Below are 19,841 nucleotides of genomic sequence, written 5' to 3' on the forward strand. Positions count from 1 at the left end.
GGTTAGATCATAAACCAGAGCCAATTTTTCAAAACATTTCCTGCTGGAATACCCACAACATTTTAACAGATGTCTTTTGGAAAGTTTTGAAGCAAAATAAGCCCCCGTCAGCATATAAAAGAAAGCCGAAAAGCAAGTAAACTGTGGAGGGATTATTTGTTTTTCTTTGGGCAGTAAGAGAAAGATTGGAGAAAGTTTGAGATCTTTGGACAAATACTTGTACATAGCCACAAAAGTGGAGACATGAACTTTTCTCACATACACATCACAAGAAAAATTGGCATTTGGAAAATATTCTTTCATTATTCACCAAAGAAATTTCTTTGCTTCTGAGTATAATGTCTGTTATTTCTTATTCTGAACACTCGTTCTAACTCCAGCTTTTGTTGAAGCAGTTCCATAGGAAGTTAGGGAAAGTGTTTGAGAGTATGTATATAATTGATGGGGCCAGCAAGGACAAAAATTCTGTGAAAGCATCAAAGAAGCATCTTTTGTCAGGGACCAGATGACTGGTGGTGGCTGATTCTAAAATGGTGCAACTTGGAGTCTGAGGCCTCTCAAAACCAGTGGGAGGGCCAGAATGGAAGCCTGGAAAAGGAAGGAGAAATTTTTCTGCACTTTCCTTCAGTGTTTTGTTAATGAAAAATTTCATGAAAAGTACAGAAAAGTCAAAAGAATCGAACAGTGAACATGCATATACTCATGAAGGAGATATTCTTTTTAATCTGAGAGCTTGTTTATACTGGGGCTGATTTTGACCCTCATCAAAGAAATGCTCCTGAATGAATGAATGAGTGGTCTAACAATCTTCCCACACTCTTATTCTGGGGAAGCTAAGGCTGATCACTGTTACTCCTGCAGGTGCAATAATTCCAATGGCAGGATTCCCTAGGGGTCTGCTTCTAGCATCTGCTGTTTGGGATGCTTCCTGCTCATGCTGACTTGTCTCCTCCTTGCCTTATTATCTTTAACTCTGTGCTGGATGTTATACTAAACAATTATATGTAGAAATAATTTGACACTATTTCTTTAGAGAGGATTTTTGTTTGCTTATGCCAGGCACGTGGCGGTGTTAGCAGTACAACAAATATTGACTGAGCATTACTGAGGCAGTAGGAATACTGTGAACAAGAAATGGGTTCCTGCCCTTACAAGTCTTACTCTGAATAAGCAAAAAGATTAATTTAAATAGAGCCTTTAAAGAATAATTCTGTTCATACAAGTTTGATCAGTACGCAGCTTTTCCTAACCTTATCCATCTGCACATTAAGGAATGGCATGCTGGGCCATGCAGAGATGCCCCGAGGTAGCAGTTCTCTTGCAGTTTTATTTCTCAGATAATTTAGGGGGAAAATGGTATGACCTGATTATTTTATTCACCATATAAAAGTCTAATCAGAAATATTCAAAACGATTTTTTTCCCTTTGACCAAATATCCAGGAAAGAAGATGCTTTAAAACACTACACTAAGGCAGTTACTAATTCATGGCAGGAATAAAACCATAGCCCATCTGCATATTATAAACTTAAATCCTCTACATCGACAGACCATCTGCAGGGGCCCGAGTGCTTGTTTCTAGGTGGTGGAACCAAAGGACACAATCCTTCCACACACAAGCTCAGGAGTGCCTAGGTTCAGCTCTCACAAGCTGGAGGTCGGCGCCACTATCAAAAGAGTGGGTTGTACACTGGGAACTGACATAATATTGTAAATCAACTAGCTGAGAGGGAATCTTCTGTGGAGTGTAACCCACAGAGACCTTGACTTAATGATGGTGGGTGACCAAACCAAATGGTCTGCGCTCTCTCTGGACTTGCCAGCCTTAGTCATTCCCAGGTGTTACCTCATGCTTGTTTATGGGATGGGGGCGTTTCTCATACAGATGAGGAAAACCACTCACCCCTCACTCCCGGAAAAAGTACTCAACAGGAAAGCTGACTAAGGAGATTTAAGACAAACTACCAAAATTAATATATTGATATTAATATCACTAATGTTTTCTGCCTTGCAGTTTCCTGCTGTGTAATTTTTTTGAGACACCTCTGGTTTCTTGGAAACAGGTTCGTTTGCCATGTAGGCTTTGCGTTCAGGTTCCCTTTTTCCTACTTCCCTGAGTTCTCTATTTTGCATACTGCAGTCTTATTTGAGAGACCTGCATATCAGCATCTATGACTGAGTCCTATGACAGAGCCAAGGTATTCTCTGAACTCAGGCCACATATACCACATCTGTCAAAATGATCGCTTTCAATGGGGGAGCCTACAAAATCATATGTCTTCAGTAAGATCTAGATCAAAGTTAACTGGGCCTAAGGAGATGACATTTGCCTTGCTTAAAAATTAATGAGCAACCCTGTCAGTGAAAATTTAGAAACTTAAAACAGAATTAGACCTTGAGTCTTCCTCACCACTGCCCTGAAATACATGTGTGCCACAGGCTTAAGAATAACTAGAACTGCATACATCAATACTGAGCTCCTGATGGAACCAGGCACTGCCTGTGGTTTCCCCTACTTGTTTTCGCCTATTCGCACTAAGACGGTAAGTACTCTTGGATTCTGTGGTGTCTCCTCCTGAGAGCCTGAGCACGACCCTTAATTTATTTGGGTTTCCCATCACTGCTAAAAACATACAGAGCTGGTATCATTCAAGTGCACAAATAATTTGTTGAGCTCTTCCAATGAGGAGGCATTTTGCGAGCATCATGGAAGACTGAAAAGAAAATTAAATGTGGCCCCTGATCCCTAGGAATTCATAACCTAATAGATAAAAAGCCACATCCAGGGATAATTCATGTTACAGTATAGCAATGCTATATGTGGAAAGTGCTGTAATAGAGAGCTAACTGAATCCAAAGCTGAAAGTGGTTTCAAGTTTAAGAGTTTCACTGTCCTTCTCAGTAGATCCTGAAAAGAGGATTCTGGTTACTAGGTTATTCTCCAAACAGGGTTTGTTACATGATTTGTGGGGCCCAGTGCAAAGTGAAAATGCAGGACCCCGTACTCAAAAACTAAGAATTTCAAGACAGTGAAAGCATTAAACTAAGGAGTCCTTCTGAGTGTGGGGCCCTGTGTGACTGCACAGGTCACACACCCATGAAACCTGTCTTCAAACATAGCCTATGAACATGAGGAAGAGGAAAATTTTGGGCAGTCCAGAGGAGGAAATTATACACAAGAAATTTTCTTCCAAGTGGTTCACAAGAAAATAAACTCACTCTAAGGAAAGAAAATAATTGTCTCTCCCAAATTACCAAATGGGACTGGGATCTAAAAAATAGAAAGTTACAATTTACGAAGACAACTTCACAGATATTTCGCAGCTACCAGGTAAGGGTGACAGTAGCAACAGCAGCGGCGGCAGGTCACACTAATGTTATTAAGTGCCAGGATTCTTCTAAGCCTATTATGTATATTTACTCATTTAATCCTCACAATGGCCCTGGAAGGTAAATACTATTATTTTCCTATTTTACTGATGAGAAAACGGACCTTGGAGCCCCTGGGTACACAGCAAATAACTGGCAGAGTCAGGCCTGGCACTCAGTCTAGCTCCGGAGACTGCGCTCTTAACCACTATTTATGCCACTTCTCATAAAACAAAGACGCGTTCGGAAGGAAGGGCGGGCGTTAGTTATTCCAGGATATTCATTCATTAATACCATAGATTTGGCTTAACCAGGTTATACTACGTGTTGTGTGCATGTTTTTAATTTTTTTTTTTTTTTTTTTTTTTTGCATTTCATGTTCATAGTTTAACAGCACCCGTTCGCCCTCCCCCACTGAATGTTGCCACATGACCCCATGGAGTAGAAAGGTACTGGTCACAGCCTATTCCGCTCTCTAAAGACACTTTCCCTTTCTTCTCTCTTTGAACTTTATGGCAGACTGTTGCTTCTAACTAACAGGTATCCCTTAAAATCAATTTAAAGAGTGGTATCTTCCTAACTTGAATTAAATAAAACATAATGTAGACACTCATGTCATTGGCTTTTTTCCCATTTACACCCCACCCCACCCCCGCTAAGGTATAGTTTAGGCTGTTCGAGGCATCACCTAACTCCATTCCTGGACTTTGTGCTTCAGAGGAAAGAAATTTCAACTTGCCCTATATTTATCAGAATTGTAAAGGCTCAGCTTCTCAAATCAAAAGAGAACAGGACAAAAGGATTCTCTGGCAGCCAATTGTCCCTGTCACCATTAAATAAAAAGTGCTTTTGGCTGCGGTCAGAGCCTGTAGTCAGGTCACTATTCTTTCTTTGTTTCCCGGTTCACTGTTATTGAAGGAAGGAATCGCCTACAACATGTGGCCTGGGATAGGGGGGTCTCTCCAGCTCCTGCTCTCTCATCTCTTCTGCACACACTAAACTTTTTTCCTTTTTGGAAGTTACCTAGGAAACAAAGTCTTTTGTGCCCCAACTTTATTTGAGCTATTCGCTTTGCTGGGAATCTGCACAAAAGCTGGAGAGAGAGAAGGCTGCAATGTTTTACTAAAAACGTTCATGGCGAACACATTTTTGTCAAGGGGGGGTGGATAATATCCTGCTGGGTGTGTTGAGGGACTCTGCAGACACCTCTGACAAGGTAAGGAAACGCTGGTGGTTAGTTTAAAACAAGTGTCTCTGCAATCTTCTCTTTAAGGGGATTTGAGAACAGTTCATTTGACAATATGTGAAATCCTCTGAGTCAGCAGGGCATGATGCTTCGAAATGTGAGGATGAGCATTTTTTTTAAAATAATCTCGATTTTAGGACAGAATATTTTTAAAACCTAACTAGAATAAGAGGAGGAAATGTTTATTTTATACAAACAGCCACCTTCTTACAAATCGTGGAAAGAAAGAAAACTAGGTTCAGTAATGAAAACTGAGTCTTCTAATAATCTAGTTTAGAAACCCAACCCTGAAATCAAAATTGGGATGGAGCCTTTTTAAAAATCTGGGCCAGAAGCCCAACCCTGAAATAAAAGTCAGACAGTATTAATATCTCTCAAGGGTTTGGATGGAGAATTTTCCAACATCACATGGAAGTCAAGGTCTCTAACTACACAGCTGGAAGAAAAGCTTCACACTGCAAAGCTGAAAGAAAATAAACTAGGACTGTTTTACTCTTCCAAATTTGAGAAAGAAACCCACTTGACTCTTTTCCCCCAGTAACAGCATCTGTATTTTCCACTGCTGTTGGCGAAAGGAGATTCTCCACTTTCGCTTTTACACGTGCGGTGTTAATGAAACTGTGCTTCTAAAATGTCATTCACAAAGGCCATCATCCCGCAGTAAAATTAACTCCTTGTATTTGAATCTGGCCTCTCAGACTAGGTCGGCTTGTCCTTCAGGTGATGTGTTCTGGAATGTCTCCTGACTCCAGGCTTTCGGGCCAGTTTTCCAAACCTGTTCATAGGCATCTAAATCATCTTCTCCCTTTGATCCTAGTCACCGAGAGCTTGCAAGACTTTCAGGAAGAATTTATGGCGAGAGAGATATCCAGAAAGTCAATCTACCTCTCACTGGATTAGAGACTCACATCTTCAGTTTGAAGTCTGGGGATTTCTGGCTACCTTGACTCTCCTCTTAATTACCTTTGATCTGAAAAGCATGTTTATTTAGCCTATTTTTTTTCCTTTTGTGTCGCTTGACTACTGAAATTATGACTTTTAATTAGCTGTACTTACTATTTCTAGGAATTCTTCCTTTCACCTGAAAGTTTATTTCTGACCTCATTTTTCTTAACTAAACTCTGAAATTCCTTGTGTGTGCTTAAGTATAAACCATGATAGCTGAGTCTGAGTGTACTTCATTTGCAGTCCCATCCCCCGGAGGACGAAGATACAGATGTCATGTTAGGGCAGAGGCCGAAAAACCCAGTACACAACATCCCCTCAACACTGGACAAGCAGACCAACTGGAGCAAAGCACTACCTCTCCCGACGCCGGAGGAGAAGATGAAGCAAGATGCCCAAGTGATTTCTTCTTGCATTATTCCCATCAATGTCACTGGTATCGTTCTGTTCTTTTCTTAGGGGCAGTAGGGTCAGAATATTCTGTGTATTAAATATGGTCAAAACCTGTGCTGCTGGGCGTACCAGTTAAGAATGCCGCTTTGTAAACAAATAATACCTTTTTCATCAGAATACAACCCAGAAGATGTTCAATATGCTTTTGTCAGGTTTTGAACATCAATTTGCATATGTTCTGCTGGGCCGCTTGTTATGTAAATGACAGACAGTTTCCTTTTGGAAAAAAAAGTCACCAAATAGCTCTTTGGCCATAGCTGCCTGAAAGAATGGAGAAGGTGGCAGTGATTAATCATATGATAATGATGCGTAGCAATGCAAGAAAGAAAACAGCAAACCCCAGGTTTCTAAAACTGCAAGTAATGATCCTGTAGATCAACTGTAAAATCTGTTTCCATGCTTCCTTGGGATGACAGTAGGCTTGTTTAAAAGATCGTTTAGACCTCTGCATTGGTTTTAGGGATTTTTGACCTAAAAATACATGTATAGATGAAGGCTGAATTCTACTCTAAACCCAGCACGCGTGTCTTCTGTTCACTCTGCTCTCCTCCACCTGAGTACTGAGATTTTGGATATTAGTCTGGGTTGAAGGCAAGCCTGTCTGGACTCTTCTTGAAAAGTTTATTGGCAGCAATTGTAATATCCAGAATTGGTGATCTTAGAATCTGGTAATCTTAGTTGTAAGTAAAATAATACTCTTTCAAAGACAGAAATTAAATGATCTCTCCACTGGGCTTTCTTTAAACATCTCTAACAGTTAAATTTTAATTTATTCATATGTTGAAAATCTCAGAATGGCCATTTTATAACAGATTTTCATCCTCGTACAATGTAACCAAAGAGTGCATGCTGCTGAAGATGCATTTGGACATGGCCATTATTAACCTTATTCAAATTTCTCTCATATAAAGTGGGGAACAAATGATGACCAGGTATCAGGGTAGCTATTTTCTTCCTGACAAAATGGAGTTCTAGTTGGTCAGCTGGTTGTGAGTTGGGAGTTAATTTTCCTGAAGACCTATCCAACTTGTAGGATAAATTGTTCTAAGGATGGGCACTTTATCTGATCTCCATAAGCTAAATGAGATGGCTTAGGGGAGTTCAGCTGTCAAAATGGATCATTTTGGCACCCTTTTAAACTAACTTTCAGTTCTGGGAACATCTGATTATTAGCAGCACCTGCTTTCTTCATGACACTGTAAGTAAAATCTGGTTTTCAAATTTAGTCCTTTGATTATGGGTCTTGTGATTCAGGAGAAGGGAAGATCTTTACTTCTGCTTTATTTCAGGAACTCTCAGACTAAAGTCTAGATTGTATGTTAATTTCAGGAGCTTTAATGAGAAAGTTGTTAATTATGTCCACGTAACACAAAATATCTGTGTCTGTATGCCATATGATACATAATTATCATGATTAGAGTGAAGGATTTTAATCTTTGGTTGGAACTAAGAAAGGAAAATTTCATTAGTATGAATTCTCCAATAGTACTGTAATTATTCATCATATGATTTCTCATGCAGATTTTTCAGCGTGAGTTCTAGAAACTGTTGTCACTGTGAAGCTAAGCAGAACTCAAACTGCTTCATTATATAGCTGAACCAAGGTTTAACATGCCATTCTGCCCCATGTTTAACAGTCAGGATAAATGATGAAGCAACCAGATTCCAAAGCACTTTTAGCTTATGGCTTTCGAGGCAAAGCTCACTCTGAAAAATTCATGGTGCGTGCCTGGGCCAGACAGGAGTTTGAGCTCCTCACCTCCTCCTTCATCATTCTAGTTTTGATAGGACTGCATGTAGCATGTCAATAACGTGATTACGGAGAGAGAAACTAATAAGCATCATGGTTTGCCTCCTGTATTTACCAAAGAAAACAGACACACATTGTATGGACTGGGAAATCCAGATTTATTTACAGGTGGCACACAAGGTAGATCCACTTAAGTGAAGAACTGAAGACTGTATTTTTATTTTATACTGATAAGATACTGGTGCTAAACCAAAATGTGTCCAATTTAGTCAGCAGGAGAAAACAGGCAGAGTTACATGATGATGTGAAAAACATCTCAAGGCTGCTGTTTCCTCACAGCATGTGTGTGTATATAGGGCTTGGGCATAGTGTGTCGAGGGGGAAAAAAACCCTCACAATGATGCTTTTAAAGAAGAAACAGGTCAGGATATGTTAGCTGAACGAATTCAGGTTAACATCTTGGCTATGGATCTACTATGCAAAGATACCAGCTTCAGAAAGACCAGAAATAGGCCAGTAAATAGTAGTAACTAGGGGCTGTAAGTCCTTAAGGAGCCATTTCTGTCTGAGAGTGATTCTTTGATGTTATTTTCACTCCTCTTTCTTTTGATTCTCCTTCTTTGCTTGTTACTTTTGGCAGTGCAAGCTGTTGTGCAGAGCTGCATTTGCAAGTAAAGCTTAATGTATTGCAACATAATTTAAATAAGAGCTGAATAAGAGCTCCCTTATATTTGCTCACAGGCTTAATCCAAACTCTTTACTTCCCATCAATAAATATCACTCTGTTCCAAGCAAATGGAAATCTGTTTGGCATTTCTTAAGGCTAATGAGACCTATTTGTGGGTTGCAGGAGTTGGTTTTGACCGAGAGGCTAGTATACGCTGCTCTCTTGTTCATTCACAATCCGTCCTACAGCGGAGACGAAAACTGAGGAGGAGGAAAACCATCTCGGGTATCCCCAGAAGAGTCCAACAAGAAATAGGTGTGGTATAAAACTGTCGTTCGTTAGCGTCCTGTCTGGTGCCGACTGTAAGGAGATGAAATAGAAACCGTTAACCAGCTTCCTTAAAAATAGTTAACATGGTAACTTGTAGAAGTTTTGAAATGGTGTGTGTTTTGTTTTCAGTAAGCCAGGTGGTATTACTTTTTAAATCTCCATTCTTTACTGTGAAGGTTTGACCTTATGGATTTAGGCATATATGCTCAGGTTTTACGGCTGAAATATAATACTTTGCTAATTTTTAAAAGTTTTAGTAAGGTGGAAATTATGAGTAAAAATTAACAAGATTTAATTTTAGAAAAGAGTATTTTTATTTGAAGAGAGATATACTTTTATGGCATTAGTTATTTTGAAAGGTAAATTTCAAGGGTACTCAATTAAATATTGAATACTGATTATATGACACCCTTGGTGACATTTTTTCTATTTTTTCTGTTCAATGTGTTTAAGATATCTCTTCCTATGGTTTTTTAAAATTATTATGATAGCATCTCTTGTAAATAAGATATTTAAGTCATATAATGAATTATATTATTTTTATTTCATTATGTTTATATTATGAAATAAAAGTGAATAGTAGCCAAGAAGATAAGATGTATTTTCGTTAAAAAAAAAACAAAACAGTAGACACTTATTGGAGCAAACTAATTTGATCGTGAAGAGAAAGAATTCACAAAAGATCTAAAAGCCTATCTTCTCTTAGTATATATACATATATAGTGAGTGAGTGAGTGTGTGTGTGTGTGTGTGTGTGTGTGTGTGTGTGTGTGTGTGTGTGTAGAGAGAGAGAGAGACAGAGAGGCAAAGGGACAGAAAGAGGATGTCCAAAGCATTTTAACTGTCTCCTAATTTTATATGCTGGATTTTTCTGTAAGAAAAAGCTCCAACATGCCAGCACCCAGATTTGTGGACATCTCTCAGAATGTCTGTTCATCTGCCAATGTATAAAGTATCTCACTGTGCTTTCCATGTGCCCTAGATTCTGATGAATCGCCCGTGGCCAGGGAAAGGAATGTGATCGTGCACACAAATCCAGACCCTTCCAACACTGTCAATAGGAGGTCTGGAACCAGGGACTCGGAGTGCCAAACTGAGGATATTCTGATAGCCGCCCCATCCAGAAGGAGAATCAGAGCTCAGAGGGGTCAAAGCATTGCCGCTTCCCTTTCTCATTCTGCTGGTAACATTTCTGCGTTGGCAGACAAAGGCGACACCATGTTTACTACTGCAGTGAGCAGCCGCACAAGATCTCGGAGCCTTCCCAGGGAGGGCAACAGAGGTGGGGATGCTGAGCCCAAAGTTGGTGCTAAACCTTCAGCATACGAAGAGGGGGAGCCTTTCGTGGGAGACCAAGAAAGAACCCTTAATGACTGCAGCGAGGCCCCCAGCAGCCCGAGTGCACAGGAACACCAGCCTGCCTTGGGCCTGGCCTGTTCTCAGCATCTTCACAGCCCCCAGCACAAGTTAGGTGAGAGAGGGAGGTCACGTCTGTCCCGAATGGCTGCCGACTCTGGCAGCTGTGACATCTCCTCCAACTCAGACACCTTCGGGAGTCCCATCCACTGCATCTCCACGGCCGGCGTCCTCCTCAGCAGCCACATGGACCAGAAGGATGACCACCAGTCATCCAGTGGCAACTGGAGTGGGAGCAGCTCCACATGCCCCTCACAGACCTCAGAGACGATCCCTCCCGCAGCTTCTCCTCCCCTCACTGGCTCCTCGCACTGTGACTCGGAGCTGTCACTAAACACGGCCCCTCATGCTAATGAGGACACCAGTGTCTTCGTGACAGAGCAGTACAATGACCACCTGGATAAAGTGAGAGGCCACCGGGCCAGCTCCTTTACCTCCACTGTGGCCGACCTGCTGGATGACCCCAACAACAGCAACACGAGTGATAGTGAGTGGAATTACCTCCACCACCATCACGACGCCTCCTGCCGCCAAGACTTTAGCCCTGAGCGCCCCAAGGCAGACAGCCTGGGCTGCCCGAGCTTCACAAGCATGGCCACTTATGACAGCTTTCTGGAAAAGTCTCCATCAGACAAAGCAGACACAAGCTCTCACTTCTCGGTGGACACAGAAGGATACTACACCTCCATGCACTTTGACTGTGGTCTCAAAGGTGGTAAGAGTTATGTCTGTCACTATGCAGCCCTGGGCCCAGAGAATGGCCAGGGTGTTGGGGGTCCTCCCACTCTTCCAGACTGTGCCTGGCAGGACTACTTAGACCACAGGAGGCAGGGGAGACCGAGCATCTCCTTCAGGAAAGCAAAGGCAAAGCCGACCCCACCTAAACGGAGCTCATCGCTGAGGAAGCCCGATGGAAATGCAGATGTTTCTGAGAAGAAAGAACCAAAGATAAGCAGTGGCCAGCTCCTGCCTCACAGTTCCAGGGAAATGAAGCTGCCTCTTGACTTCTCCAACACGCCTTCTCGAGTGGAAAATGCCAATCTTCCCACCAAGCAGGAGCCTTCTTGGATGAGCCAGAGTGAACATGGTATTAAGGAACCTCCGTTAGACACCTCAGATATTCCACCATTCAAAGAAGAAGGTGCTGAATCAACTCACTATGCAGACCTCTGGCTTCTCAATGACTTGAAAACAAATGATCCTTATAGATCTTTATCTAATTCAAGCACTGCTACGGGTACCACAGTGATTGAATGCATCAAATCTCCCGAGAGCTCTGAATCCCAAACATCCCAGTCAGAATCCAGAGCCACCACCCCATCCCTTCCTTCTGTTGACAATGAGTTTAAACTGGCATCACCAGAAAAGCTGGCTGGCCTGGCGTCTCCATCAAGCGGCTACTCAAGCCAGTCCGAAACACCAACATCCTCTTTCCCTACAGCGTTCTTTTCTGGTCCATTGTCTCCTGGAGGTAGCAAAAGAAAACCCAAAGTCCCAGAAAGGAAATCCTCACTACAGCAACCGTCTTTAAAAGATGGGGCTCTATCACTGAGTAAAGATCTCGAACTTCCAATTATACCTCCTACTCATCTTGACCTAAGTGCTCTTCATAATGTCTTGAATAAACCATTCCACCACCGTCACCCATTGCATGTTTTCACTCATAATAAGCAGAACACAATAGGAGAAACCCTGAGGTCAAATCCTCCACCGTCTCTTGCAATTACACCGACAGTCCTGAAATCTGTTAACCTTAGGTGCATCAGTAAGTCTGAAGAAGTTAAGCAAAAAGAAGGCAACAACACAGATCTCCCCTACTTAGAGGAAAGCACTCTCACAATGGCTGCCATGTCTCCAGGTAAGATTAGGCCACATATGACTAAGAAATCAGTATCACGTCAGTACTCCACTGAAGACACCATACTGTCCTTTTTAGACTCCTCTGCAGCGGAGATAGGACCAGATAAACTACAGTTAGAAAAAAACCGTACTTTTGATGTGAAGAATTGCTGTGATGCAGAAATGGTAACCTCGGCTGGTACTGCTCTTCTAGATTCAAGCGGCACAAAAGACCAAATACATATGGAGAGTGAGCCTATTTCAGAAAACACACCAAGTAAAACTTGTAACCTTCCCACAGAAGAATTTCAGAGGGTCTCTGCTGCTCGCCCAAACGATTTGGATGGTGAAATACGACAATGTGGAGCCAGTCCAGATGCAGCCCCAGCGCAGGTCCAGAAGGCACCTTCCGTTGACTGGGAGGAGGCCGCACACCCTGAGCCTGCGGATGTGCTCACTTCTCAGTCAAACTCACCAACCAGAGCCACAGACAAAAGCAATCAACTTAAGCATCAACTCGGGATGAGCCGCCACCATGACAAAGTGCCTGGGAGTATCAGCTACGAAGTGGAGGTATCAGCTGTCAATCCATGCCCTGAAAAAAGTTCTGAGCAGGAAACTGTTGCTTCAGGTCTTTCAGCCAAAAGTGCCTCTGATAACAGCGGAGCAGAGGAGACCCAAGGAAGTGTGGATGAGGTTTCACTGAAAGGTCAGTTGTTGATGCTTTGTCACAATGGAAAGGTGTCTCTTGGCACTTCTTGAAGGTTTTCTTTCTTACATTCCCCATACATGGTACTGCCTTGGTTGTTGATTTCCCTCCACTACTTCTTTTCACTTATTAAAACAATTGAGATAAAAGCTTTTATTATCGAGAGTAAGTGTGACAGTTAGCTCTTTCATTTTCAAAAATGACAGTCACATAACTATTGTTTATTTGTTCCCTGAGTCAGTGAAGCCCAGCAGCGTGCTGGATAACTTCTTCCTAAAGATGCTTTTGTTCTTAATTTAAGAATCGTCACCGAGTGATGACTCTATGATTTCACCACTAAGTGAAGACTCTCAGGCTGAAGCAGAAAGTGTGTTCGTGTCTCCAAACAAACCTCGAACAACTGAGGATTTATTCGCAGTCATTCACAGGTAAGGCAACAGTACCAAAGGTTTTGCTTCTTATGGTGCCTCTCATCAAATGCAAATATCGAAAAGCCTTGTGTACTTGTAATACATTCAGCAAAAAACAGAAGAAAGCAAAGCAGTTATTTTTCCAAATCAAATTGGTAGACTCATATTCAAGTTGGGAAATACATGGCTTTACATATAGTCAGACCTCAATTGAGACACTTTCTTAAGAACTGCTGAGGGAAGCTGCTGGTTTTTTTCCTCTAGGACAGACATTCTGGAACAAGTTTTTATTTGAAAACAACCTGTGGTCAAGTAATTTAAGAGTGAACCTCAAAACTCTAGTGTAACCTCTGACTTGTAAGTAATTTCTTAACCTATAGAACACACTCAAAGCTATAGTCCTATGCCGGCAGAGAGAAATGGAAGTTGACTCAGTAAACAGAGCCCCAAGTTTGAGACAAGACAGTATATAAACCTACCCATTTCATAGCTCAGAACAACTAATCACTGCTCCCTATTTTTCTCTCTTCCTAAAACTTAAATTTCTTTAAGAACACTGGCCTTCTCTAAACTTAATGCTCCATATCCCGTGAATAGTGGACATCCTCTGGGCTGCTTTTCCAGGACAGCGTTGCATCCATGCTGACCGTTCACGTTCTATCAACTGTCCCTGGCACCCCTGTGACCAAGGTCCCTATTTGCCAGAACAGTCCTTACAACCTGTGACCGAAGAACAGAGCGGGAACTTGCCCTTGGAAACTGAACCCATATCAGATGAGCTATCCAATCATAAGGTGCCTGCTCCTTTCACAACTGCAACTGCCCACTTCACTAGACCTCAGTGATCTTGATGCGACTCCCAAGGGACAAAACCTGGGGACTGTCTAGTCTACCTCATGAAGTTACACTTTTTGAAGCAGGTTCTTAGCAAGCAGCACACCACTGTTTTTTCCCAGAGTTCTACTTTTTTGGGGAACTTGTGTTTTCTGATGATGTGGTTCTCACATACAGAAAGAGCACTGCTCTTCAACAACATTTTTTAAAGGAGCCAATCAGAAACACTTTCTGTGTACACCTTAGCAGGCACACTCCTCCACCCAAAGTGAAGAACCATTTGTTAATTTTTCTCTGTCCCTGATTATATTCCCCTCACCTGCCTTGATCCCCAACCTTAGGACAAGTTATTAAATTCTGTGTAAGGTAAAGAGCCAAGTTCTTACCCCAAAGAACGAAATGCTAATGTCTGGAATAGTGAACAGAATGGAAGTAGTGGAGTCAGAAAGACCTGGAACTGAATCCCAATGCTGCCACTTCCTTTCCAGTCTCGAGTCAATTAAAACCTCTGGACCTATTCCTTTACTGTAAATGGGGATACCTATAGCTCACGTATTCAGTTTTGATGATAAAATATCATGGATCTAGAATATGGCAGATGCTAAAAGCAAACATTAGTTTGAAATTTCTACCCTACTGGAGTGCCAGACCCTGGCATACACACGATAGCAACCACATAGCATTCGGAGAACCAAAATCAGACTGGTCTCAAACTGCAAAGCTGGCATTTTCTTGAACCTATAGATTTTTAGGTTGGTGAGAAAGCGTGTTACCAGTACTCATCAGTGAACTGAGTCATGCTGACTCAGTGGCTAAATTCACTAAGTTTACACCTATTTACTTATCAAAGGAAATAATAATGATGGCAGATGAGTGCCTAGGTTTCGCAGACTTACAGAGTTTGGTAATCTTAGATTTATGTTTATGTAGGATTTACTTCTTTATTTCTGTACCTCAAAGTGACAGGAATGATTTTGTTTTCTTGAGAGCTTGGAGAGCCCCAGAGGTAGTCTAGGTTTTCAGCTTCTCCCGGAAAGTTGGTTTACTGAGGAGCACCCTGTTGATGTTCCTAGGCAGCTATGGAAAATGGTATTTGCAGGCAAAATTGATTGATTTATTTGAAAAGCCATGTAAGACATTTTTTTACATGGTGGAATTTTAAAAGTAGACAGAATAGTATAATGCACCACGCAACCCCCCGAAACACACAGAGACATATCCATCACCCAAGGCTATCAACCACCAACCTATGGCTAGTCCTGTCCCATCCACACCTCCATGCACTTTGTTCTTCTGGTATTCATTGGAAGCCAACCCCAGACATCAGAGTATTTGATCTGTATTGCAGAGAAAGTGACAGTCGTTCACCACCTACACTCTAAGCAGGAGTCAGCAGTATTTTCTTATATCCTTGTAAAACTTCCCAACAGGTATTCCTCTAGAACCTCTAGCCTCCACGTTAGTCATTATTTGAAATGGTCATTTCCAAAACCTAATTTAAGTCCACTGGTTACTGGAGAACGTGGCCGGGGCTGTGAGTGCTACCAGGTCAGGAATGTGTCTTACTCATCTCCACAGCCCCCACGCTGAGTGTCGGATCAGACAGGGCGCACCAAGACACTCTCTAAGGAGATGCACGAATGTGACTAAACACTTTCAGTTTCATTGAAAAAAATGTACGTGGACTGAGATTTTTCCTTTTCTTAAAAGGTCCAAGAGGAAAGTACTTGGAAGAAAAGATTCTGGGGACATGTCTGTTCGAAGTAAATCAAGAGCTTCCCTCGGTGGTGGTGGTGGTGGTGGCATCAGCACTGGCTCTGTCACTTCGCCCAACAGCAACGTGACCACCCCGAACAGCCAGAGGTCCCCTGGCCTCATCTACCGAAATGCCAAAAAGTCCAACACGTCGAATGAGGAGTTTAAGCTGTTACTCCTCAAGAAAGGCAGTCGCTCGGATTCCAGTTACCGCATGTCTGCTACTGAGATCCTGAAGAGCCCCATCCTGCCCAAATCCCCCGGGGAGCTCACGGCCGAGGCCCCCCAGAGCACCCATGAGGCCCATCAGGGGGCACCCGGAACCGAAGCCCTGTCCCCCCTCTCTCCATGCTCCCCGCGAGTGAACGCGGAAGGCTTTTCCTCCAAGAATTTCGCCACGTCAGCCTCGGCCAGGGTGGGCCGCTCCCGGGCCCCCCCCGCGGCCAGCAGCAGCCGCTACAGCGTCCGCTGCAGGCTGTACAACGCGCCCATGCAGGCCATCTCCGAGGGCGAAACGGAGAACTCGGACGGCAGCCCGCACGACGACCGCTCCTCCCAGAGCTCCACGTAGGTGGCGCGTGCCAGGCTGGCCGTCAAAGGCCCGCACCTCGGTCACGTGATGGAGATGGAGGCGCAGAACGGAAGTCAGCACATCTCCACTGCTTACCAACGAGTTCCTAAATATGACGCGCTGGGCAAAGGGAAGTTGGTTTGGTCTTTCTTGATTATTTTCCACGTTTCTAGGTAGCTGCACTGTCTTTCATATTTTTCTTTAGCATAGTTTGATTTACCCAATCTCATTCCTTTTGATAATAAAGAATTCCAAAATGTCTGCTTTTCATGAAAGCTAGAAAAAGTTTTCCCAGAGCTACCTATTCAGAAAACAAACCCCTCACTGTCATAACTCTTAAGAAGATGAAATTACTCTGGAGGTTTGGTATTTTTTTACATTAAAATGAACTAAAGCAAAATTTAGAAGAAAGAACTACACACATGTAAATACCATATTTTTGATAAAACTGTGTAAATAGATTTATCAATGACGAGTGGACACGTGGCCAATTATCTACCACACACCAACTGTTTATAGAACACAACAGATAAAGTGTAATAACTGTATTCTGTGAATACCATTTTCATATCAAATACCATAGTTAAATGTCCACCAATATGATTTCCGAGTGATAAACATCAAATATGAATTTTTAAACTGGTGAAATAAAGGAAATCTTGAGGTCATATACTGAAATGTGATTAATTTAAAATAATGAATTCAGACTTAACCATTTTGGTGACAAATTGCAGCACCAAACAAACTATTAGTAACACATGGCTGTGATTTGCCATGTGGTAATTTGGACAGAATGAAAAGCATGCTTTTGATTTAAAAAAAGGAAAAATCAATGAGAGAAATCATCATTCTCAACACAAAGCCCTAAACAACAGCACTTGACAGTGTCCTTTAAACTTCAATTTTTCAATGGATTGCTTTAAAGAGAATGAGTAGGGAAAACAGTAGTTCATTTTAGGTTACGTTCTATATTAGGCTACTGGGGACATAAACAGACATAATCTAATGACTATAATCTTTAGACTCCTTAAACAGTTTAGCAATTAGCTCCAGGTTCTTTAACTAACAGAAACAAACCATAAGCATGCCACAGAGCTGTGGATTTCTCAGTAAGTACCTGCAATGAGTTTTCAGTGAAGCTCTTTCTCTGTGCTGATGAGATTCATGCTACCTACAAATTAACAGAAATGACACTGTGAACAATGTAGTTGGGAAATAGGTCTGTGTATATGCATTATTTATATTCTCTGTTAAACGGGGAACAGCTCTGGTTCACAATGCTACATATGACTGAGTGTCTGATTTTACTCTATTTGCTTGATGGCAAAAGGGGAGGGTGGTGGGTGGGAAAGGAGATGTCAGGGCAAGTGCTCTGATAAAATGAAGGCAGGGAAACAAGCTGAATTACTTGAAATTACTTGAATTTTCTTGTCTTAAAACTGAAAAAAAATATAGTTACAAGTTGAAATCTGCAAATGGTTTTTACACCTCTGATTTTAACATGAACTGATACTAATGTTTGAAAATGATATGTCAGAAATATGAGCAGCTATGTACTTAGAATATGTTTTGAATGGGAGAAGATAGAAAGTAGAGAACTAAGAAGGGATATGGCCCATAAAAGAATAGAATGTGATTAGAACGATAGAACATACCAGAGTTACCAAGAAATTGACAAGCAGCTGGCTTTAAGCTTACGCAAGTGGTATTTGGGAAAGTAGGATGTGTGAAAGGAAGTTTGTGGTTTTGGTTTCATTCATGCAATACGAAGGAAAAAGCCTGGTCTAAGAAGATGCTGTCTTTCAATAGAAACACTTTCTAAGACGTTACAGAGTGAGAATTACAGAATCTGATTGCTGTTGGGTTTCTGTTTCTTTGAAAAGAAAAAAAAAAAAAGGCTGTCTTATTCTACTATTTGTCTTCACTATCAAATTGTGTTTAACTTCTTGTCATCCTTGTATGTAAAATGGGTGCTGGGGGTGGCGGGGTAGAGGAGGGAGAACGTGTGTGTGCGCGCGCGCACGCGTGCGTTTGCTTGTGCTGGGATAGATAAGCTACTTGGTAAAGGGTACATTTGAACATTTACGAAGTGTTATACTTTTTACTAAAAGAAAAATGTTTGGGGGTTTGAAAAAATGGACCATAATTTCTCACTGGAACCCGTGTGTTAAGAAAACCAGCGTGGTTTGACACCACATGGGAACACAAATAACTTTTCCTCATGCTTTGAAAAGTAAACTTGGCAAACTTTTAAAAATAAGGTTTTTAGACAAATGCGATAAGAAACAGTCATTTCCAGTCACAATAGGTGATCTTTTGTAATTTTCATAAAAGCAGTTCGTTTGCAGTATGGCTTTTGTGTAGTTAGGGGTTTTTTAAGTGTATAAAGAAAGGTATGTGGGCTTTAAAAGTGATTCTAAATCTTGAACAGAAAACACATGAATTGGCTTTAACAAGTATGTCACCTCCTTATTATTGACATTAATTTAAGTAATGGTACCATATATATATTTTAAAATACATACCAACTTGAATTTTGAGGCAATAAAATACCTTCTATATGTATGATCACAGAACTAACCCTTATAATATAGTTTTACTTATTTTGTTTACTCTAAAAATCTATAGCAGAGTTTCTCTATTTTATATTTCATAGATTTTAAAAGACACCCAAATAAAGATGGATTTAAAATTCACTGTGGAAAAGAGTACTGAGTAACAAACTGAGTTTAAAAAAAATCAAATTCCTTAGTCATTTGGAATACTCTACATGGCTTTATCACATAGCATGTAAGACCGAGATTTAGAGGGCCGTCTTCAATATCACTGCCGTCTTGAAGCAGGGTACACACATTAGGTATTGTGAAGAACATCAATCCAAACTTTTCCTCTGTTGTTTGCACTGATGCTGATTTTTTTGCTGTTGTTGTTATTTTACGTTTCTACAAAATGTCTGTGTTGTGTGGGGGAAATTTTTTTCCTTACTTTTTGAGTTTTGGGTTTTTTTTTTTTTTTTTTTTTTTTTTTGGCCAAGTAGAGGACATGGACTAGTTGTAGCAAACAAAACACACTGTTTGCTCTTGCCAAAGTTCAGTGAGTGAGTACATTTGCTGCAGGGGTGGCAGACTTAGAGAACTAGATCAGGACAAAGATTTAAAACTATGAAGAAGGTTACAGTGTAACTATTTTGGTCCTAGAACCAGTTCATGCTGGCCGAAAGACAATGGTTTATGGACTTGCATCCATTTTGTATTTTTGTAATATTTGTAAATATGAACTTTTTAAATTGTTGCAAAAATGGTTTCTTTTGTAAGATGTTTTCAACGTTTACATTCAATTCAAGCCTTTGTATATTTTAGAGCTGTGCAACACTTTAAGTCTTGTATTTATTTTTAGTAAAAATGGTGACAGTTTCATTGTGAACCCCTCTCAAAATAATGTACCAGAAAAGTTTGATTACCTAGAAAGTGTGTATAGAAACTGCAAATAAACGTGACTGCAAATTAAACACCTGACTTCTTTTCATTGTTATGTAAATACATTCTTAG

General features: G+C 41.2%; 1 protein-coding gene and 1 long non-coding RNA gene across 6 annotated transcripts in view; one reads left to right on the forward strand and one right to left on the reverse strand.

Moving 5' to 3' along the window:
• NHS (NHS actin remodeling regulator) overlaps positions 1-19,801 on the forward strand; it is a 340,052-nt gene extending 320,251 nt beyond the window's left edge. For 3 of the 4 annotated variants that reach the window (XM_074359290.1, XM_045516346.2, XM_074359292.1), the window contains exons 4-9: positions 3,755-3,817; positions 5,803-5,995; positions 8,613-8,744; positions 9,742-12,723; positions 13,025-13,151; positions 15,678-19,801. In XM_074359290.1, coding sequence (XP_074215391.1) covers positions 3,755-3,817; positions 5,803-5,995; positions 8,613-8,744; positions 9,742-12,723; positions 13,025-13,151; positions 15,678-16,293 — 4,113 coding nt within the window. In that variant the 3' untranslated portion in view covers positions 16,294-19,801. The remainder of the gene's footprint in view (positions 1-3,754; positions 3,818-5,802; positions 5,996-8,612; positions 8,745-9,741; positions 12,724-13,024; positions 13,152-15,677) is intronic. The other variant, XM_074359291.1, reaches the window with a different exon arrangement.
• The window catches only part of LOC141576353 (uncharacterized), a 47,075-nt gene continuing 35,891 nt past the window's right edge, over positions 8,658-19,841 (reverse strand). For both annotated transcript variants that reach the window (XR_012504704.1, XR_012504703.1), the window contains one exon: positions 8,658-8,789. This is a non-coding gene — a long non-coding RNA (uncharacterized LOC141576353). The remainder of the gene's footprint in view (positions 8,790-19,841) is intronic.

The sequence above is a fragment of the Camelus bactrianus genome, chromosome X, assembly GCF_048773025.1.
Source record: "Camelus bactrianus isolate YW-2024 breed Bactrian camel chromosome X, ASM4877302v1, whole genome shotgun sequence".
NCBI classification, from domain to species: Eukaryota; Metazoa; Chordata; class Mammalia; order Artiodactyla; family Camelidae; genus Camelus; species Camelus bactrianus.